The following is a 22,795-nucleotide window of genomic DNA, read 5'->3' on the forward strand; positions in this document are numbered from 1 at the left end:
AAACTCTTCCCTACATTCTCTTCTCCTTCTGATATACTCTTTTGTTTAGTTGCAGGAGGAGCCATAATGGCACACCAATCAAACTGAACTATGCATTTCTTAGAATACCTAGGTTTGAAACAGTCTACATAATTAATTTCTAAAGATGTTCTAGGGTGCAGCTTCACATATATATTGATTATTTATCCCCTTAGTTGTACCTGTGCCAAGCATGGAATACTGTATAAAGTTAAAGGAATGGCTCAATTATGCCACAGTTGTTACTAACTAGAACTTTGTGAAATATAGTGGATTGAGGAAGGTGGGGTTTCCAATAGGATGGAGTCTTAGCATTAACTCCATTTGAATAAATCAACACTAATTACCTCCCTAGAGTGAAGAAAAAAATTGTGCAATTGAGCATAAGAAGTCAGCTGAGAGTAATACTGTGTTTAACATTTCCGGTACTTCTGCTCAGTGGGTTCAAGAAACATAATTTTAGGTTAAGCATGGGATTCCACAGATCTTAGCCCTTTCTGCTATAGAGAAATCAGATAAGTAGCTAGCAATGCCATATGATGGTTGAGGAAGTAAGTCAGAAAAAAAGATTGAAGCCAGATTATGGATGGTCTTAAATGTTTAAATAAAGGATTTGTAGTTTATTAAGGAGACAATGGAGAACCACGGAATTGGCAGGCATGGCAATGGATAGAATGTGAAAAGTGGAACAGGTGATGGTAAAAAAGGGAGTGATCAAATTGATTCTGAGGTTTTGAGCCTGGGTGACTGGAAGATTAGTAATGCTATCAACAGAAATAAAGACCTAAAGAAGGAGCACATTTGGAATAGGCAGAGTTATCCAAAAGAGAGATTGAAGTACAGTGCTGGAAGTCTGGTGAGACAATGGGTCTAAAGATAAATATTTAAGATAGATATCTATATTGTACAAGTCTCTGTTCTAGATATTGACACAGATGAATGGGAGAAGGTAAAAATTATTTAAATGAATGTAAAAATTATTTAATTCCTATCTTGCAAGCACAAGCCATTCTCTCCTCCTCCCTCCATCTTGACTACTTGGTGAACCAAGTAAACTCTATCCCATCTTCCTCTTTTCAATCCCTAGCCCTCTTAGATATATACATATACATATCACCCATCCAAGTTGTCTCAATGTTGGATCCCACCATTCCTAACTTTTGGTCCTATACATATGCTGCTGAATGAAGGTAAAGAATATCATGCAACTGCTCTGACTGGATCCTATTTATGTTACCCAGTTTTAACTGGGTCCTCTCTGCTACTAGGCAATCCTACTATACCTTCCCTTTTCAATTAACTATCCCCCTCTTCCAAACCTTTCCATCCCTCCTCAAACTTCCCCAGGCTCTTTCTCCTCTCAACTGAGAACCTAGTCTCTTATTTTACATTTAAATAAGATGGAATCCCTGTTCTCATTTTTTTCACTATCTTTTATTATATTGGTTCTGCTCACCCATGAGTAATTAATATTTCTCCAATTAATTAATCCATGGTATAGGGATTATTAGGAGAAGACTGGTACTTCCAGAGTGAGGGCTTGCCAAACCTGTCTCAAGGATGCTCATGCATCTTTGGTATCTAACTAACTCTCACCTGTGGCACCAACTAAACCAGCTGGAGGGTAACCAGCAGGCCTTAAATCCATTAACGAGTTAAGGAAGTATCCACCCCAACCATCTGAAGATTTCTCCTGGCAGAATGGTCAGATAAAAACAATTTGTTCCAAGGATCATCAAGGCAACTGAAGCAGGCCCTGTGGAATACTTGGAGCTTAGTCAGACATCAAAGATATCAAGGTCATTTACTATTTGCCTGGCCATTGCTGGTCATATTGATTTTTGCCCTGTCTATGGATTTCAATGACATAGGAAGGGAGAGAAAGACTAACAACTTTGTGTAACTCTACATCACTTAAATCCAATTCAAGTGCAAGTCAGTACATCACCCCATGATGTTAATAGTCTTCTTCTAAAACAATGTATACTTATTGTTGTCTTACCCAGGTCTCTGCTGATTCAAATATAATACTCTATCCACATGAGTTTTATTAATTCAAATGCTTTCTTAAAATAAACAAATAATAAATACAATATCATTTTATATTTTTTACATCTTTGGACTTTAATTCTGAAGATGTAGTGTAACTTTAGATACTTGCAAAGTCTACCTCTTCTCATCTCATGTTTTTTATGGTTTTACACTTAATTTGTATATAGACAATTCTCATGAAGAATGGAAAACCGAAAAAGCAGGCATATCAATTATTATTCAATAATGTTGCTTTCTCCCGCTTTGGTCACATTCTGTCTAGGGTATTTTTCATTCCATCAGCATCTTGATTTGAGATATAATATCTATAGTACATTTAAAATCATGTCCCAAATACTTGAAAGCATAGGCATAAATAGATTTTTCCTAAAAATGATAAGAAGCTTCTACCTAAAACCATCAGCAAGCATTATTTGTAATGGGGATAAGCTAGAAGCTTTCCCAACAAGATCAGGAGCAAAACAAAGATCCCATTATCACCAATATTATTCAATATTATACTAGAAATACTAGTAATATCAATAAGAGAAGAAAAAATGGCAAGAATCAGAATAGGAAATGAGGTAATAAAACTATTTTTTTTTGCAGATGATATGATAATATACTTGGAAAATCCTAAAAAGTCAACCAAAAATCTAGTTGAAACAAAATAATGACATATATCATTAGCATTTCTATATTCACCAACAAAATTTTACAAAGATAGTAAAAGATATTCTATTTAAGATAATTATAAACAATATAAAATACCTGGGAAAAACAAACCCAAGAACTACATAAAAATAAGTATAAACACTATTTGTACAAATAAAGTCAGATTTAAATAATTGGAGAAATATTAATTATTCATGGGTGAAGAAAGCCAACATAAATAAAAATGACAATTCTACCTAGACTAATGTACTTATTCAATATAATGCCGATTAAACTATGAAAACAAGTTTTATTGATCTAGAAAAAATAATAACAAAATTCATTTGGAAGAACAAAAGATCAAGAATATCAAAGGAATTAATGAAAAACGTAAAAGAAGGAGATTTAGTGGTACCAGATCTTAATCTATATTATAAGGTAGTAATTATCAATACTGTCTAATACTGGCTAAGAAATAGAAAGATGCATTAGTGGGAAAAAGTAAATATACTATATACAGTAATAAACAATTATAGTAATCTTGTATTTGGCAAATGTAAAGATCTAAGCTTTTGGGATAAAGATATACTATTTGGGAAAAGTTGTTAGGAAACCTGAAAAGCAGTCTAGTAGAAATTTAGTACCGAACAGCATTTACCATGATAAAGTAAAATGTATACATAACCTAGATATGAAAGGAAATATCATAAGAAATTAGAACACAGAATATATTACCTATCAGATTTATAGATAAGAGAAGAATTTATGAATCAACAAGAGACAAAAAACATTGTGAGATAGAAAATAGATCTTTTTGATTACATTAATTTAAAAAGATTTTGTACTAATCGAACCAATGTAATCAAGATTAGAAGAAAATTTAAAGGGAGGAAAATTTATGGATAGTCTCTTGGATAAAGGTCTTATATCTCAACTTTATAGAGCACTCTGTCAAATTTATAAGAATATGTCATTCCCCAATTGATAAGTGGTTAAAAGAAGTGAATAGATGATTTTTCAGTGAAGAAATCAAAACTAGATATGGTCCTATGAAAAAAAAATCTAAATCATTATTAATTTTAAAAATGCAAATTAAAATAACTTCGAGTTATCATCTCACACCCATCAGACTGGCAAAAATGATAGAAGGGGGAAATGACAAATGTTGGAGGGGATATGGACACTAATATACTATTGGTGGAACTGTGAACTGATCCAATCATTTTGGAGTCTAATCTGGAATTATACTCAGAGAGTTGTAAAACAGTGCAAACTCTTTGATGCAGCAATACCATATCAGGTATGTTTGCCAAAGTGATCAATAAAAAAGGAACATAAGCCATATGTTCTAAAAAATTTATAGCAGTTCTCTTTGTTCTAGAAAGGACCTAGAAATTGAAGGAATGCCTGTCAACTGGGGAATGACAAAACAAGTTGTGATATATGAGTGTGATGGAATACTACCATGCTATAAGAAATAATGATCTGGTTAGTTTTAGAAAAACATAGAAAGATTTACATGAAATAATGAAAAGTGTAATGAGTAGAACCACGAGACCACTGTACATAGTAACATCAATATTGTTCAAAGAATTATCATGAATGACCTAATTATTTTGAGAATTATAAATACTCAAATCAGCTACAAAGGATCTATGAAGGAAGGTGTGATCTATCTCCAGAAGGAAAAAACTAATAAATAGAAGGACATATAGTTTGCTTTTACATGTGTTTATAAATCTTTTTAAAATGATGGCCTTTTTAAGAGAGGAGTCAACTTAGAACTTAAATTTTTACCAAAAAATAAAATTAATTTTTTAAAAAGAGAAAAAAATCATATAACATCAGAATGCAATTTTTCCATGGTTATTTGTCCAAGTCCAGATCTTCATTCCAACTTCATCTTCTTGAATTCCATTGTTATTTTCTTCTAATCATTGTATGTGAAGGCAATACAATGTGAAGCCAAATACCATGCTTCCCCTATTGCAGTTGATAGGATGTAAAAACAAAAGCTTTCTTCCATTCCACATTTGTTTGTCTTCCTACTTTCATCTATAAACGGTCTTAAGATAATATGGTTTAACTGGCTCTCCTGCCAAACCTTTCCCAAAGTCATTTTCTTCTTTGAGAATAACTATTTTGTGAAGCAAGTCTGCTTATAGTTTTTCATCTTATTATTATATAATGTTAAATAATTGTTGAATTATAATTGCTTTAGATTAAATCATTTGGTTAGAAATAATCCAAAACTAGAATAGTTACATATAAATAGTTACATATTCACTACAGTAAAGTAGTGAATGATTTAAACTAAGGTTCTTCTAATATTATTCATTTAAGGAGAAAAAAATTCCTAGGTATTATTCTCCTTGATCCTCCAGAAATGCTTAAGTAGTCTTAGTTCATTTCTTGGAACCCACTTAATGCAAGACTAGAGCATTAGAAACAATCAAGTTTTTGATTCATTTTGAATCATTTGAATCATTTTGATTGTTCTGATATAGCAATGATCACTGGGGCCAGCCTGACCCATGTTAACAAAAGATAAGCTTGCTCATTCACATGGTCTTGCAGCACAGGGTTAGATATCTGTTTTTAATTTGTTTTCATGGACTTCCCCATTATAGGTTTCAAAAACCAAAAACCTCATTTTAAACTTGCTGTTTCATTGTTTTACATTTTACCTTGGGTGCAAAGACAGTACAAAGAGGTCAAATGTACTTTCAGTCCCCCTCCTACTAACACAAAGCTTCTATTTGGCCTGATACTGATGGGGAATGTACTAATCCTCACAACTCCCCCAGAAGTCTCTTTTGAAGAGAGGGGTTTTGTCAAGTTAAAAGAAGCATCTTTAATGAACGACTTAATAAATTATTTCCAAGGAATCTCCTAATTCTTAACAGTTTATTTTTCAGAGGTTCCTCCCAACTCTGACATCTTGTGTTCTAAAGTTCCTCCCAAATCTGAAGGTTCACATTTTCATGGCCCTTCTAGCTCTGACATTATAAGTTCTAAGGTCCATTAGGATGTTCCTACCCTTCTGTGATTCCTTTTGTGATTTTGTTTTCTGATTCCTTTTGTACAATATGGATTTTACCTTTTTCTTTTCACACTGAACCCTTTGATAGTCTAAGTGTTTCCTCTAAATATGATATAATTTGCTCTGATATTGGATGTACCAATAGAAAGAATGAATTGCTTATTCATACAGCTTTCTCTTTTTTTTTACACCAGCTTCTAACTTGAGATGAATTTTGAAATATGACCAAGTTGATAAGCAAATTATAAAGTTGGGTTCTTTCCTCCTGGCTGGTAAAAATTATGTATGTAAATATGTTTACTGCCAAGAATTATTGCATAAGAATATGACAACAAGCCCGTGCAGAATATTACTCCATTTCAAAAGAAAAATGCTCATTGTACACACCAGTCTTCAAAGACATGAACTTCACCTGAGCAATAATATCCTGAATATATTAACTTGTCATCCACAAAATAACATAGCACACTCCCTTTGTAAAATTACATGGCACATTTTCTTTGAGATCAGAAAAGTGTTACCTGGCAACAGCAAACTACACGTAGTCATCTTCCCCTCACTGATGCCATCTAAATCCATCACAGCTGTCATTTATATCTAATTGCTCCCCTAGTTGAAAAAGCAGTAGACTTGAATTGTGTTGAAAATGTGACTATTTTGGAAATAGAGATGGGAAACAAAGAGACAGATACTATTATTTTGGGTTTGTTTTTATTTTGTTTTCATAAAAATTCTTGGGAAACTCATGCAAAATATCTCTGCAACAAAGAGAAGTATAGCTGACATCTAAATCCTAATGTTTTCCATAAGATACAGATTGACTATGGCATAGCCAGAAGCATCCTACAATTGCTAGATAGACTGTCAGTTCAATTAAAGTTTGCAGAGTGGGTAATTGTATCTGGGAGAGAGTTCTGAATTTTTTTCTATGTTTGTTTATTCACTAAAAATAGGTTGATACTATTTTTATTTTTAACTTTATAGACAAGAAGCTGAAATAAATTATATTTATGTGTAAAAAAATTAATTATAGTACCTTGCCCTATTAGTTATTTCCTACTTATCCTGTATATAGATTGCTATGTATGTAACATGTATTGCATGTTGTCTCCTCCATTTAGTTGTAAGCTCTTTGAGGGAAGGGAATGTCTTTTGCCTCATTTTGTGTCTCCGGTGTTTAGCACAGTGCCTGGCACATAGGAGATACTTAATAAATGTATTGATTGATTAGTAACTGAGCTTTTGCTCAGTTCTCAGTGGTTCTCAGTGTATTTTAGGGAAATGGGTCTATAAGATCAAAACTAATTTCATAATAAAACCAGACATTTTAATTTTAGTATACAAATATTGGTAGTTATAGCCCACATAAACAAAAACTATTTTGGGGTCCTATGAAAAGAATCCTAGTAACATTTGAAAAAAATGCTATTCTAAAACAAGACCGATCTTGGCTGCCATGTTTCTCTGCTTTAACTTAGTGATGAAGTATATGATGACTGGTTCAGTTATTGTGCCTCTACACACCTGTCAGATTGGCTAAGATGACAGGAAAAAATAATGATGAATGTTGGAGGGGATGCGGGAAAACGGGGACACTGATGCATTGTTGGTGGAGTTGTGAACGAATCCAACCATTCTGGAGAGCAATCTGGAATTATGCCCAAAAAGTTATCAAACTGTGCATACCCTTTGATCCAGCAGTGTTTCTATTGGGCTTATATCCCAAAGAAATACTAAAGAAGGGAAAGGGACCTGTATGTGGCAAAATGTTTGTAGCAGCCCTGTTTGTAGTGGCTAGAAACTGGAAAATGAATGGATGCCCATCAATTGGAGAATAGCTGGGTAAATTGTGGTATATGAATGTTATGGAATATTATTGTTCTGTAAGAAATGACCAGCAGGATGAATACAGAGAGGCTTGGAGAGACCTACATGGACTGATGCTAAGTGAGATGAGCAGAACCAGGAGATCATTATACACTTCGACAACGATATTGTATGAGGATGTATTCTGATGGGAGTGGATTTTTATGACAAAGAGGACTAACTGAGTTTCAATGGATAAATGATGGACAGAAACAGCTACACCCAAAGAAGGAACACTGGGAAACGAATGTGAACTATTTGCATTTTTGATTTTCCTCCCGAGTTATTTTTACCTTCTGATTCCAATTCTCCCTGTGCAACAAGAGAACTGTTCGGTTCTGCAAATATGTATTGTATCTAGGATATACTGCAACATATTTAACATATATAGGACTGCTTGCCATCTTGGGGGGGGGTGGAGGGAGGGAGGGGAAAAAACGAAACATAAGCGAGTGCAAGGGATAATGTTGTAAAAAATTACCCTGGCATGGATTCTGTCAATACAAAGTTATTATTAAATAAAATAAAATTTAAAAAAAGTTATTGTGCCTGTTTTTACTGAATTAAATTTCTCCAGAAAATACTTGATAATCATAGTTTGCTTATATTTTTGTTCATTTTCTATTTTCCAAATTTACTTTAGTAAGTCAAATTTTAAACTGCAATTACACATAACCTAGATTCATTTTTATTCCTTCCTGGTATTTTTCAACCTGGTGTTAACTTTGATCTTTACTTTAACCAGTTGTTGATGTGACTGTACACATACAGCTGATTCTGAAATGACTACTATGCCTGAAACCAATTATTTCCTGTTCACAAAACTATATCAGTTTAATGTTTTATGATTTTATGATTGCCATATCCAGAGCCTTATAATTAATCCTGGAGAAAGGTACTCAATCTCTGGTTAAACAAAAATGCTATAATTTTGGAACTACTGGCCATCTATTGATAAAAGTTACTTGGGAAAAGATGAAATGCATTCATTCATGCTGTATTGTTTTTTAAGGGCAAGAAGGAATACAAGCTAATAAAAAATATTCCTTAACAAATATATGAGTAAAAATATGTGAAGAGTTTTCAGAAGAAACACAAATCATCAACAACATGATGAAAATGTTCCAAATGGCTTCTTCTGCAATGAAATTATCATGTATCAAATTCTATGTTGATAATTTCAGATTTCGGCAAATTCCTCATAAAATTTCTCTGTCTCTTCATCTTTTATAATAGATATTGGCAAATAAGCTACAATTAATCTTCAAGCTATGTTTTTTGGTTACTCTCATTATGAGCTCTGAAAGATGAGGTGAAGAATTGTCACATTAAATGATTTTTCTTGTTTTTGTGCTTTCAATGAAACTATTAAAGAGATCTCAATGACAATCCTTTCATTCAGCTGCAATTTCTGCTTCATTTTTAGTGATAATGTGCTCAATCTGGATATGGCTCAATTCTTCCTATAGCATGTCAGCTAATTGGTCATCAAATTAAGATCATACATTAAGAGCTCCAATAATTACATTTAAAGCTTTAGACATCTAAGTACTATAAAAGTCTTTACATTCAGCCCTTTTCTATTACTTCACCATAAGTGAACATAAAGTGGACATAAAACAAAACAAAATAGTGTCATCTAATGACTAATCTTTTTGTAAATAGAAGATAATTGTGCTGATTTTAAGCTTTAATAGATTAAACTGCTCTAAAACTTTTGGGATACTCTTTAAATAAAGCACATTGCAAACCTTTAGTTACTATATAAATAAATGTTGGATATTCTTTCATTCCTTTTACCAACTGAGTACCTGCTAGAAGATAAAGAGCTGATTCTTTTTTGCTACATATAAACAAAAAAGGCCAGTTCAACATATTTTTATTAAGCACCTCCTTACTCTAGCTAGGAACTAAAGATGCTAAAACACACACAAACACACACACACACACACACACACACACACACACACACACAGGATATGGCTCCTGCCCTCAAAGAGCTTATAGTCTAGTGGGAGAGGAAAAAAACCTAAATAACTGCCTAGAGCTAAAAAGGGCCTTGGAGGCCACCTAATCAACCTTCTTGTTTTATGGATGAGGAACCTGGGAGCCAAAGAAGTTAAATGCCTTGCTTCCAAGATTACACAGATAATAAGCAACAAAAAAGCTCATGTCCTCAGACTCCAGAGTCCCTACACTTCCCACTGTATTACACTGCTTCTACATCTCTTTCCTTTTCTCATCTGGTATCTTATAGTTATGTGTCCTCTACCATTTTCCCCATTTCATTTTGGGAAAATCTATCAAAAAAAGAGGAATATAATTCCTTGCTTACCAGACAGAATATTAAAACCATACCAGGCTAAAGAGAAACTCACTGTTCAACCCACTGATCAACATATTTTTATTAAGCACCTACTTACTCTAGCTAGGAACTAAAGATGCTAAAACACACACAAAAACACACATACACACACACACAGGATATGGCTCCTGCCCTCAAAGAGCTTATAGTCTAGTGGAGAGAAAAAAAACCTAAATAAGCCAATTTTTTAAAATACAAGATTTAGATGATAACAAGAGGCCAGGTTTAATTGTACTTTAAGGTTTGCAAAGTCCTTTATATGTGTTATTGCTTAGACATATTAAAAATCCTGTGATTGAAGTACTTTTATCTTTTTAATAATAGCTTTTTATTTTTTAAATACATGCAAAAATAGTTTTCAACATTCACAACAGCAAACAACAATAAAAAGGTGAAAATTCTATGTTGTGATCCACATTCAGTCCCCATAGTCCTCTTTCTGGATGCAGATTGTTCTCTCCATCACAAGCCTATTGGAATTGGTCTGAATCATGAGGTACTCATCAATGTCATCTCACTATTTGAAAACCCAGCCTAGAAGAAATCAAGTGACTCGTCCATATGACAAAGCAGATAGGTGTCAACAGGATTTGAACATAGATATTCCTGTCTCCACATCTGGGGCTCTACATAGTATTACAATTCAAAATGATACAAGTTCACATAAAATTAATTTCAAACAAAGAGTAGTAATCATTATAATTGGTATTGCTATTAATATATCACAATGCAAGGCTATTATATATATAAATTATATATATAAATATATATAAAAAATATAATATACAAAATTTTTATTGTACTTCTTATATCCTGAGAAATAAGGAGGATGAATTGAGGAGGCCGGTGGTGTTCTTAGGGGCAATAGGAAGATTTGGAAGGCAAGATGGACTAGAGGGCGTGAGGGAAGGAAAGAAAGAGGTTAAAGAAAAGATAATAAATTCTGTTTTAGATATAATTAACTTTCTTGTTTGGCCAGAAATCCTTACAGTTTGTTCCTACAAGATTGATTTTTTTTTGAACTAGGTGAAAGAAGCCATTTTCTGCCTCATTTCTTAACTGGCCTAGTCACTGAGCAACATTGTCTCAATCAAACTGAGATCTCTTAAAGATTTGACCGTAAAAAGGCCAAGGTCATGTGGCTTCTTTCAATAACGAGGTGATTAAAGGCAATTCTGATAGACTTGTGATGAAGAGAACCATCTGCACCCAGAGAGAGGATTGTCGAGTCTGAATGTGGATCACAATATACTATTTTTACCTTTTCTATTATTGTTTACTTGCTTTTTTTCTTTCTCATTGTTTTTCCTTTTTGATCTGATATTTCTTGTGCAGCATGATAAATGTGGAAATATGTAAAGAAGAATTGTAGATGTTTGACTGGATTACTAGCTGTCTAGAGGATGGGGGTAGGGAGAAGGGAGGGAGAAAAATTTGTACACAAGGTTTTGCAAGAGCTAATATTGAAAACCATCTTTGCATATATTTTGAAAGTAAAAATTTATTATTTTAAAACTTTTTTAATATAAATAAAAATAAAAAGGCCAAGGTCTCCCACTGCATCCAGAACTATTTCTACTCCTCCTAATCTAAATCTTGCCACTAGACCCAGATGACTCTGGAGGGGAATGTGAGGCAGGTCACCTTGCACAGCCCTCCCTCATTGAAATCCAATTCACTTGCATCACCTCCCTGATGTCATGGTCCTTTTTGAGAAGGAAGGACAAGCCACAACAGGAATCAAAAAGTAAGATTATTCATTTTGATTCTATTTCCAAATAAGTCTCTTTTCTTTGCCTTCTCATTATTTCTTCACCAGGTATATTTAAAGAAAGATTATTTCCTAAAGAGATCACAGACTGCTAGAAGGAGAAAAAAATCATCTAGTTCACACTTCATTCATTTTGCAGATAAAGCCAAAACCAAGAAAGTAAAAGTGGTTTGTCCAAAGTTACACAATAAGATAGTGACCGATAAGTATATTTTAAAAAAAGGCAAGGCAAGAAAAGAAAAGAAACAGTAGCTCCCTTGTGATCAAATGTAGCCTAGGCCCAGAAATTTCCCCAGCCAGAAACACATCCTGAAGACTCAGTTGGCTGAAGGCCTGGTCAGTCTTGGCTTTGGGCCATATTCTGCACTATGGTACACAGCTAATAGCTGCCAGTGTTGCCGTCTCAGCAATCCCATCACAGCCTTCTGCAGGTGTCAGCTACCTCAAAACACTGGGGGATAGCATAAAAAAGGCACTCCATCACATAAAGTGGTAAAGTTCAACCAAATACACCTTCAATGGACAGCTATGGTTAGAGTACTAACTACTACTAACTACTACTAACTGGTCTCCTTCCTAGGCACCGGGAATCAGGAGGGCTCATCTTTCTAAATTCAAATCAGGCTTTAGATACTTATCGGCTGTAGGTCTCTGTATAACCTTATTTGCCTCAGTTTCCTCATTTGTAAAATAAGCTGGAGAAGGAAGTCGCAAACCACTCGAGTATATTTGCCAAGAAAACCCTAAATGGGGTCACAAAAAAGTCAAAGATGACTGAAATAACTGAACAACATCAACAAAAGATACAAAACTGGTACTCTCCCATCTCTTTAAGTTTTACATCCCTGAAAGCTCCATTCCCTCACTGCCTTGTTCCCAAGGCAGTTTTGCTGCCGGCCAGTCTTATGTGGTACTTCTCTCCTGGGGACATTTTAATAAATAACCCTTAAGAAATGAAAAGTTCTGAAGATTTTCAGAACTTTAGTCTAGTGACTTTTTAAGTCTAGACAGCTAGTAATCCAGTCAAACACTTGCAGTTCTTCTTTACATTTTTCCATATTTATCATGCTGCACTTTTTTAGTAACAAGGTGTTTGCTGTGTGTAAGTACAAACATTTACAAAGGTATGGAGAGGTTGTAATTTGGATTAGTAAAGGCAATGGAAAAATGTTAATTCCTTGAAGTTTCAAAGCATTATTCAGAAACAATCAAGACACAATTCAAGACATATCTATAAGGTATGATAAGCAGCCTTGATTATATAAACAATCGGTAAATGCTTTTGGAGGGAAAGGGGGGATGGGGTGTTGGTTTTTTAAGAGCACTGGGGCTCATTTTCTTTCTCACTGTCTCCTCCTCTGAGGTGAGTTCTCTATCATAGATTATGAAAGCATTTCCTGTTGCTGAAATAAAAGATGCATATGGCAGCATGGCAGCTATTCATTGGGGGTGGGGAAGGGGTTTTGGAAACTTCTCTAGATCTACTTGTCCAAGGATTCTTCACTATGGATGCCTTATGAGATCAAATCTCTCTTCCCCATCATTATCTTCATCAATTACAAAGTAACCACCTTATTGAATGGCTTTGGAAAAACCAATTTTATTTTCTTCATCTCAGTTTTATCTGCACGACCAGTTTCCTGGAAGGGAATACGTGAGCTTATCTGAAACATTTCCTGAAGCATGAATAAGGAGAGGAACCAGACCTGTGCCTTCTTGGGTCTATCTCTGGATGAGAAAACTCTTTACTAAAGCAGGTCAGCATTTCCTCTGCAATTAATAGTTTTTAAAAGGTACCCGAAGGCACCGAAGAGATGCGCCTTTGTAAACAGTGGGTGTCGAAAGTGGGACTGGAAGGCCGGCCTTCCTGGTTCTAAGGCATGCTCTCTAATCCACTATGCCATGAAACTTTTCTGTGCTGAGGGAGGGATGCACATTCATAACAAGTATTATCCTAACATTAATGACAACATCTTTTGTTGTTCTAAGTTTGAATCTTACCTCTGATATTTATCAACCGTGTGAAAAGTAAATTAATCTCCCTAGGTTTGTGTTTTCTCATCTATAAAATGAAAGCACTGGGCTATGTGACTTCTGAGATCCCTACAATATTCTATAGCAAAATATAAAAGCTATGAAGAGAAAAATAAAAATAAAAATGTTTGTCGTTGTTTAGTCTAATCTGACTTTTTGTGATCCCATTTAGAGTTTTTCTGGCAAAGATACTAGAGTAGTTTTCCATTTCCTTCCCCACTTTTATAGAAAGGGAATTGATGTAAACAGGGTTAAAAGACTTGGCCTGGATCACAAAGCTGGGAAGTTATCAGAGGCCAGATTTGAATCCAGGAGTCCTGACTCGAGACCTAGCACTCTATCCACTGGATCACATAGCTGACTCAATGATAATAATCCTCTTGCAATTAAGTCTTCCTGAGGTGTCTCATCACAGCATGGATTCTAAGGTTCTGGGTTCTTGGAGGCTATGACAGTGTAAGGTAAAATAATATAGGCCCTCTCAAAGTAGACAAGTCTGGGGAACAAACAGTGACAGCAAACAGTGACAGGCTGCGTGTCTATAATCCTGGAGCCAGCTTTGCTAACTTTGCAGATATCAAAGTGAGCCAGAGGTGATGAATTCTTTTTGCCTCCTCCCCTGCTCCCCCACTCTAGCCACCTACCCCTCAAACATCTGCAAAGGTATGGAGAGGTTGTAATCTGGATTAATAAAGGCAATGGAAAAATGTTAATTCCTTGAAGTATCAAAGCATTATTCAGAAACAATCAAGACACAATTCTATAGCACTTAAAGGTTTACAAAGAATTTCCCTGGCCATGTACTGGAAGGTGTGGAGAGAGTGAGCCTGAGAGAGTGGGGAAGAAAGGGTAGAGCTGGGGGATGGAGGTGGAGATGACTCAGACCTATGATTTCATCAGTGGAAGGAACTCCTGGAAACTCATTGTACCAATGAAGATCAGTTGCTTATCTGTAACTTATACTTAGAGGCTTTTCTGGGTCCCAGAAAAGTAAAATATAATACCCATAGTCACAGAGAACGTATCACAAACAGGACTTCAATTCAGGTTTTGTCTTCAAGGCCAAGCTTCTATCCAATTCCACACTGCCTCCCTGGAGAATCTTAACATTTTACATATGGGAAAACAACCTGAGGGTACGGGGTAAGAATGGGGTTTAAACAGTGTTTAAAGGGACTTGTACAAAGTAGTACCTCTGTTACATGGCAGACCAGGACTTTCCTTTCCCAGATTTCCTGACTTCACATCTAGTGCTCTTTATACAGTTCCTCATATAATTTTAGTTCTCACCTCTATACTTAGTAGCTTATATAAGATTTAAAAAACTAAATTTATCATCTCAGTTGATAAAGGGTGCATTAGAAATCACTTAGTCCAATACCTTAATTTTACAGATTAGGAAAATAAGGCCCAGAGAAGGAAAGTGACTTCTCTAAAATCACACAGCTGGTTAGCAGTACAGCTGGAATTCAAATTCCAGGCTTCTATACCTGGGCCCAGAACTCCTGAAAAAACATCCACTGCAGAGAATATTCAAATGCCAGCACTGCTACTTATAAGCTGTCTTTCTCTTTTTTTTCCTATTGAATTCCTACCCTTCTTGGATGGCCCAACTCAAACTCATCTCCCCCTCCTCACTTCCCTTCTCTAGCTTTTCCTTCTTCATCTGTAAAATAAAAGTTTAGCTAGATATTCTTCATGTTTAGACAAAATATGACGATAAGAGGTGAATGGATCTGCTTCCCCTCTCCTCCACTCCAATCTCTCCTGCCTATCTCTTTCCCTCCACCAGAATGCTTTATCCCTTTAAATTAAATAACTTATCATTATGGTTCTTCATTAGAAGAGAAGCAGTTTAAGCACATCTGAGGCAAGTTTAAGTATATCTTCTCAACACAATTATTGTCAGCTTTCCACTGGGAGAACAGCCAGTTTCATACTAATAAGAAGATACTTTTACTAAGCTCACAGGATGATTTGCATGGACCCAGAATTTAAACCAGTTTAAAGACATGCAATCATACACAGTAAATCAAATACTCTGAGGAGGAAATTTATGGAGAAGAAAACTAGGAACCAAGAGGATATGAGACATAGCAGGTTAAGGAATAGAACCTGAAGAGAGGGAGAAATTTTCTGATGGAATATAAGCTAGAATACTTTCAGATAATTGCTTTTTGGGAATACTTTTCTCCTTTCAACTTTTCTGTCATATTTCATGCCCAATCCCATACTTCTTTCCTATAACTTAAAAATACTTCCAGTTTCTTTCTCTTTTTCCTCTTCTTTTTGCTAGATTCCAGGTACCCTGTAGCCCCCTCTATTATAAATGATTCTTTTAGTAACTCTGATGCACATAATGAAAAAATCCCAGGACTTGGATTCAAAAGTGTGGGTTTTAGTCATGATTCCACCATTTATATATCTATATAATCATGGGCAAATCATTTCAGTTATCTGATCCTCAGGAACCTCATCTGTAAAATGAGGGGGATAGGACTAGTATGGATCAGATTGATTTATGTCTAAGTTTGGAATCAATATAGTGAGCCCCTGGGAGTGGGGTAGGGGAAGAGATGAGGCCCCAAGGAGGGGCAAATCAGTCCAGGCCAGATTCAGAACAGGTCACTTTTGTTAAGGGACAATGCCTATGAGCAATGATATCAGGTCTGTAACCCTAACCCTTGTACTTGTAGCCTAGATAAGTCTTTAAATAAAATAAAGCAATGAGATGAACTAGATGGTTTTGAAAATTCTTTCCAATTCTAACATCTTATGATATTACCTGCATGTATGAAATTACTGAGCTATTATGAAAGATTCATTAGTAATTCATGTTTTCTCAGTTTCCTTCACAAAAATGTTCAATATACAAATGACCACCACAATTCAGGTGTAAATAAAAGAGAAATTACTCTTCCTTATTTATTCTTTTTCTGTCTCTTCATTCTTTTAATTCCTGGTCAGCACAAATGTCCTCCAACACTCCATCCATAGGCCTATCAACTGACGATTTCCTTCACTTTTATAGTTTCACTTACACTAGCTATATAGCTCCCAAATCTATGACACTATTACCAGAGTCCTCCTCAAACTCTAGTCACATATTTTCAAATATCTGATGAAGAATTCCATCCAGATATTCTACAAACACCTCTCAAGTCCCAAATGTCCAAAATTGAATTCATCTTCCTCCACCAAGAAAAACAAAATTCTCTTGCTCTTTCTCTTAATTATTATTTCTTATTTTTATTGATGGTACCAATAGGCTTTTAACTACATAGACTTAAAACTTTAGGATCATCTTTGAATCTTTTTTCTTCCCCAAATCTTCCTCTGATTCTTAGCCCATCCATACTACTGCTTAGTAGGACTGATTCTACTCTCCAAATTTCTAATCAAGAAAATTTAAAATACATCATTGAGGAAAAAATTGATAGAAAATAGATCTAGGAGAGATAATTTAAGAATTATTGAACTATCTGAAAGTCATAATTTTTAAAAAGAGCCTGAACAGCATCTTTTAAGAAACTAGCAAGCAAAACTGTCCTGATATCCTAGACCCAGAAAGTAAAATATTCATTGAAAAAATGCACCAATCACCTTTTGAAAGAGATCACCAAATGAAAATTCCAAGGACTATTGTAGCTAAATTATCACATCAAAGAGCAAATGCTGCAAGGACCAGAAAGAAACAATTCAAATATCAAGGAGCCACAGTCAGGAGGACACAGGACATAGCAGTTTCTATATTAATAGATCAGTGGGCTTGGAATATGACATTCCAAAAGGCAAATGAGCTTATATTACAACCAAGAACCAACCACCCAGAAAAATTGAGCATAATCTGGGAAAGATGGACATTCAATGAAATAGGGGACGTTCAAATTTTCCTCATGAAAAGCTGAACAGAGCTGAACAGAAAATTCAATCTTCACCATACAAGACTCAAGAGAAGCATAAAAACATAAACAGAAAAGGGGAAAAAATGTTATTCAATAAGGTTAAATTGTTTACATTCCTAGATACGAAGATGATACTTGAGGACTATATCTCTATTAAGACAGTTGGAAGGAATTTGCATTGACTCTCTACTTATTTAGTAGCATACCCATCAAACTATCAAAGAAATCATTTTCTAGAGCTAGGAAAAAATCATAACAAAGTTCATCTAGAGAACAAAAGGTTAAGAATATCAAGGGAATTATTGAAAAAAAAAAAGCAAAGGAAGGTGACCTAGTCTTATCAAATCTAAAACTATATTATAAAGCAGATATCATCAAAACTTATAGGTAGGTACTGGCTAAGAAACAGAGTGGTAGATCGGTGGAACAGATTAATTATTCAAGATCCAGTAGTAAATGACTACAGTAATCTACTGTTTAATAAACTCAAAGGTTCTATCTTTTAGGATAAGAACTCACTATTTGACGAAAACTTCTGGGAAAACTAGAAACTAAGCGTAGACCAACATCTGATAGCCAAGATGATCTGACATTCCAAGATGATTGAAATGGGTGATATCATAGGCAACTTAAGAGAACAAAGATCTTTGGATAAGGGAAGAATTTGTGATCAAAGAAGAGATAAAGAACATTATAGAATGCAAAATGGATAATTTTGTTTACAAAAAATTTTAAGTTTCACACAAACAAAACAAATGCAAACAAAATCAGAAGGAAAACAAAAGGTTGGGTGACAATTTTTACAGCCAGCAAAAAGTTGGCTCAACAAAGGCCTCATTTCTCAAATATATATAAAGAGAATTGAGTCAAATTTATAAGAATACAAGTCATTTCCCAGGATATAAACAGGCAGTTTTTGGATGAAATTAAACCTATCATCATATGAAAAATGCTCAACATCACTATTAATTAGAGAAATACAAATTAAAACAATTCTGAAGAACCACCTCACAACTACCAGATTGGCTAATATAAAAGAAAAGGAAAATGATAAATGTTGGAGAAGATGTGTCATGCATTATTGGTAGAGTTATGAATTGATCTAACCATTCTGGAGAGCAATTTGGAATTATGTCCAAAGGACAATCAAACTGTGCATATCCTTTGTTCCAGCAATACCACTATGAGGTCTGTACCCCAAAAAGATCACAAAAAGGGGAAAGGACCGACATGTACAAATATATTTATAGGAATTCCTTTTGTGGTGGCAAAGAACTGGAAATTGAGATTTCCATCATTGGAGAATGGGAATATTATTGTGCTATGAGAAATGATGATTTCAGAAAAACTCATGAACTGCTGCTGAGTAAAGAGGGCAGAACTAGAACTCTTGCAACTGTAATAGATGTAGCACTTATGAGCAATAGAGTGATCCAAGACAATTCCAAAAAACTCATGTCCAGAGAAAGAACTATAGAGTCTGAATGTAGGTCCAAGCATGCTATTTTCACTTTTTTGGGGTTGTTTTTCGTGTTTTTTCTTCCCCTTTGTTCGGATTCTTTTTTTTTCTTTCTTTTTTTTTTTTTTTTTACAATATGACTAATGTGGAAATATATTTAAGAGGATTATACATGAATAATCTATATCAAATTATTTGTCATCTTGGGAAGGGGGATAATTTCAGAACTCAAAAATCTTACCAAAAAATGAATGTTGAAAACTAACTTTACATGTAATTGGAAAAAATAAAATACTAAGTAGAGTGGAACATGCTATTCTGAGAAGGGATCCATAGGCTTCACCAGGCTGAGAGAGAGAGAGATTAAGAATTCCCTTGTTTGAAAGATAAAGGAACCTAAGGACTAGAGTATGCGTTTGGTTGTTCAGCAGTCTCGTGCTGTGTGTGTTATTCAGTAACCCTTGCCTAACAGAGGCACTTCACTGACCAGCTATCCACTGAATGAATGATGGAACCAATTCTATTTTACTCTAGTGTTGGAAATCAAGATTATTTGCTCTTTATTCAACTGGAGTCTACTAGAGACAAGAAGCTTCAGTCCCATATCTGGATTTAATGCAAATTTCTTCCTAAGCCCAACCTGACTTTGTTTTTTTTAAGGAAACCACTCATTCTCTCTCTGCTGACCCACATGCAAATGGTTGGGCAGCCAATCATAAGTAAGAAGCACATACAAGACACCATACCTATTTTTCCAGCCTCTGCTCTCAGATTGAACTCCCAGTTCCTCGGTAACTTCAGAGACATTTTTGGTGCCAGATCTGGGGTGGAAGCAGTTGGGTGGATCTAAGAAAGGGGCTGCTGCCGTTTTCAGTCTTTTATCCGAGCTTCCCTGGGGCCTTGCCTTCTCTTCAGATTGCTTGAAGAAAGACACCAGCCTTGGACTTCTGGAAGACTTGCCAGAAAGCTTCCTCCTTTTCAAATATTTGGTAAGCACCTCGCAAAAAAGTACCTTCTTTCGCTCTGGCCTTAGGGGGAAGTTGGTCAGGCCCCAGCCGGGCTCTAAAAACCCCTGCCCAAGGTGCTGGATCCTTTTAGTTCTCCCTGGCAGGTGCCCCACGGAGAGCTCCACCCAGGCCTTGAGAGGCCAAGAAACTCTGGTGCTGAATCTCAGACTTCATTGAGAGGCCGTGATAAGCAACGTCTGACCTTGCTTCTCTCTCTCTTTATTTTTTTTTCTTTTTCTTGAAGCCTCTGCTTCCGTGCATTTGAGGAAGTGGGTAGCCACTCCGGGTGGATGATGCATTATGAGAATACTTTTTTTTTTCTACTTGAGAAAATGGCTTCTGGATATGCTTGAGAAAGCAAAACACCCACTCTCGAGACATAATGCTATGGTTTTAATTAAAAAAAAAAAACCCTTAAGTTATTTCTTACTCCCACCCTTTAACAAAAAATCCCCAAAGCTATCAAGTAGAAAAGCTTGTATTGATATCCTTAGTCAGAGCTACAGGTTCCCAAAGGAACTATAAAGGCAGCCCAAGTCACTAAATCAATTCAGGGATTTCACTTCTCTATTATTACCCTGGTTTTCTCAAACCCCTGTGGCTTGCAGAGGCCTATTAAATCAGGCCAACTTCTCTAGATAAGGAGAAGTGGAAAGAGCACTGGATTTTAGACTTGTATCTAAGGTGAGGCAAATGGGGCTCGGCTCAGGGACTCGTAGTCTAGAAAACATTGACCAAGATTGAACTCCTTTTGTAGGCAGAAACAATTGAGCTTGGACATCTAGTCAGCAAGAATAATTAATTTAAATAGAAATTTCCCCGATGGCTGCTTTCTTCCTCAAAGAAGTTTTTCCAATACCCAAACTAGTTATGCTCTCATACCTAGTGACTCCCCAGGACTTGCCCAAACTGCCCTAAGATTCCTGCATCTTCCCCATAGGACCTTGTGCTCTAAAATCCAAGGTTTCTTATTCCCTACTACCTTAATTCAGCTGAATTTGTCTTAAATGTCGATCCAAAGGCACCATTTGTTTTGATTGCTTGGACTACATTTTGTGGTGTTTTCGTAGATATGAAAATAGTGCAAATTATGAATCTTCTCAATTTAGCATCACAGAAGGTGAGTTCAAATCCTAATCCTCCCTACCTGTGTAAACATCAACAAGTCACTTCATTTAACTATGTCTGTTTCCTTATCTGTAAAATGAGGGGTTAGACTCCATCATTGTTATTCTTATTGTTCAGTCATGTGTGACTCTGTAAATGAAAGCATAGCAACTCCTTCTGTTCTCCACTGCTTCTCAAATTCTGTCCAAATTTATGATTGTTGTTTCTATGATTCTATCTATTCATCTCATCCTCTTGTCTTTTCCTTTTGCCTTTAATCTTCCCCCAAATCAGTCTTTTCCAACAAATCCTGTCTTTTCATTATGTGATCAAAGTATTTAAGCTTCAGCTTCAGTATTTCATCTTCCAGTGAATAGCTGATTATTGACTTATTTTCATCTCTTAGTTATCCAAGGCACTCTCAAAAGACTGGATTAGCAATTCTGATGGACCTGGCCCTCTTCAACAATGAGATGAAGCAAATCAGTTCCAATGGAGCAGTAATGAACTGAACCAGCTACACCCAGCGAAAGAACTCTGGGAGATGACTATGAACTACTATATAGAATTCCCAATCCCTCTATTTTTGTCCACCTACATTTTTGATTTCCTTCACAGAATTGTACACTATTTAAAAGTCCGATTCTTTTTGTACAGCAAAATAACTTGTTTCAACATGTATACTTATATTGTATTTAACTTATACTTCAACATATTTAACATGTATTGATCAACTTGCCATCTGGGGGGAAGGGTGGGAGGAAGGAAGGGAAAAGTTGAAACAAAAGGTTTTGCAACTGTCAATGCTGAAAAAATACCCATGCATATATCTTATAAATAAAAAGCTATAATATAACTAAAAAAAGAAAAAAAAAAAAAAAGACTGGATCAGAAGGTCTTAAACTTTTTATGTGATTGTTTCCTCTAGTAGCCTGGTAGATCATGGACATCTTCTCAGAATACTGTTTTTAAATACATGCAACAAAATACCTAAGATTTCAAAGGAAACCAATTATGTGAATTACAGAGATCAAGATTTCAAAAAGATAAAGCAAACTCAGGAATCCCAGGGTAGAAACACTTGAATTAGACAATCTTTAAAATTCTTTCCATCTTGTTCATATGGAAAAACAAAAGGTTTTGCAATTGTCAATGCTGAAAAAATACCCATGCGTATATCTTATAAATAAAAAGCTATAATATAATTAAAAAAAAAAAAGACTGGATCAGAAGGTCTTAATTTTTTTATGTGATTGTTTCCTTTAGTAGCCTGGTAGATCATAGACATCTTCTCAGAATACTGTTTTTAAATACATGCAACAAAATACCTAAGATTTCAAAGGAAACCAATTATGTGAATTACAGAGATCAAGATTTCAAAAAGATAAAGCAAACTCAGGAATCCCAGGGTAGAAACACTTGAATTAGACAATCTTTAAAATTCTTTCCATCTTGTTCATATGGAAAAACAAAAGGTCAAGAATTTCAAGGGAATTAATGAAAAAAAATCAAATGAAGGTGGCCTAACTGTACCA

General features: G+C 35.2%; 1 protein-coding gene across 1 annotated transcript in view; it reads right to left on the reverse strand.

Moving 5' to 3' along the window:
• Nucleotides 1–20,542, reverse strand: part of ARHGAP25 (Rho GTPase activating protein 25) — a 103,963-nt gene extending 83,421 nt beyond the window's left edge. The window contains exon 1 of the mRNA XM_051975451.1: nt 19,893–20,542. Coding sequence (XP_051831411.1) covers nt 19,893–19,953 — 61 coding nt within the window. The 5' untranslated portion in view covers nt 19,954–20,542. The remainder of the gene's footprint in view (nt 1–19,892) is intronic.
• Nucleotides 20,543–22,795: the final 2,253 nt, after the last annotated feature.

This window comes from Antechinus flavipes, chromosome 2 (genome assembly GCF_016432865.1).
Source record: "Antechinus flavipes isolate AdamAnt ecotype Samford, QLD, Australia chromosome 2, AdamAnt_v2, whole genome shotgun sequence".
NCBI lineage: Eukaryota > Metazoa > Chordata > Mammalia > Dasyuromorphia > Dasyuridae > Antechinus > Antechinus flavipes.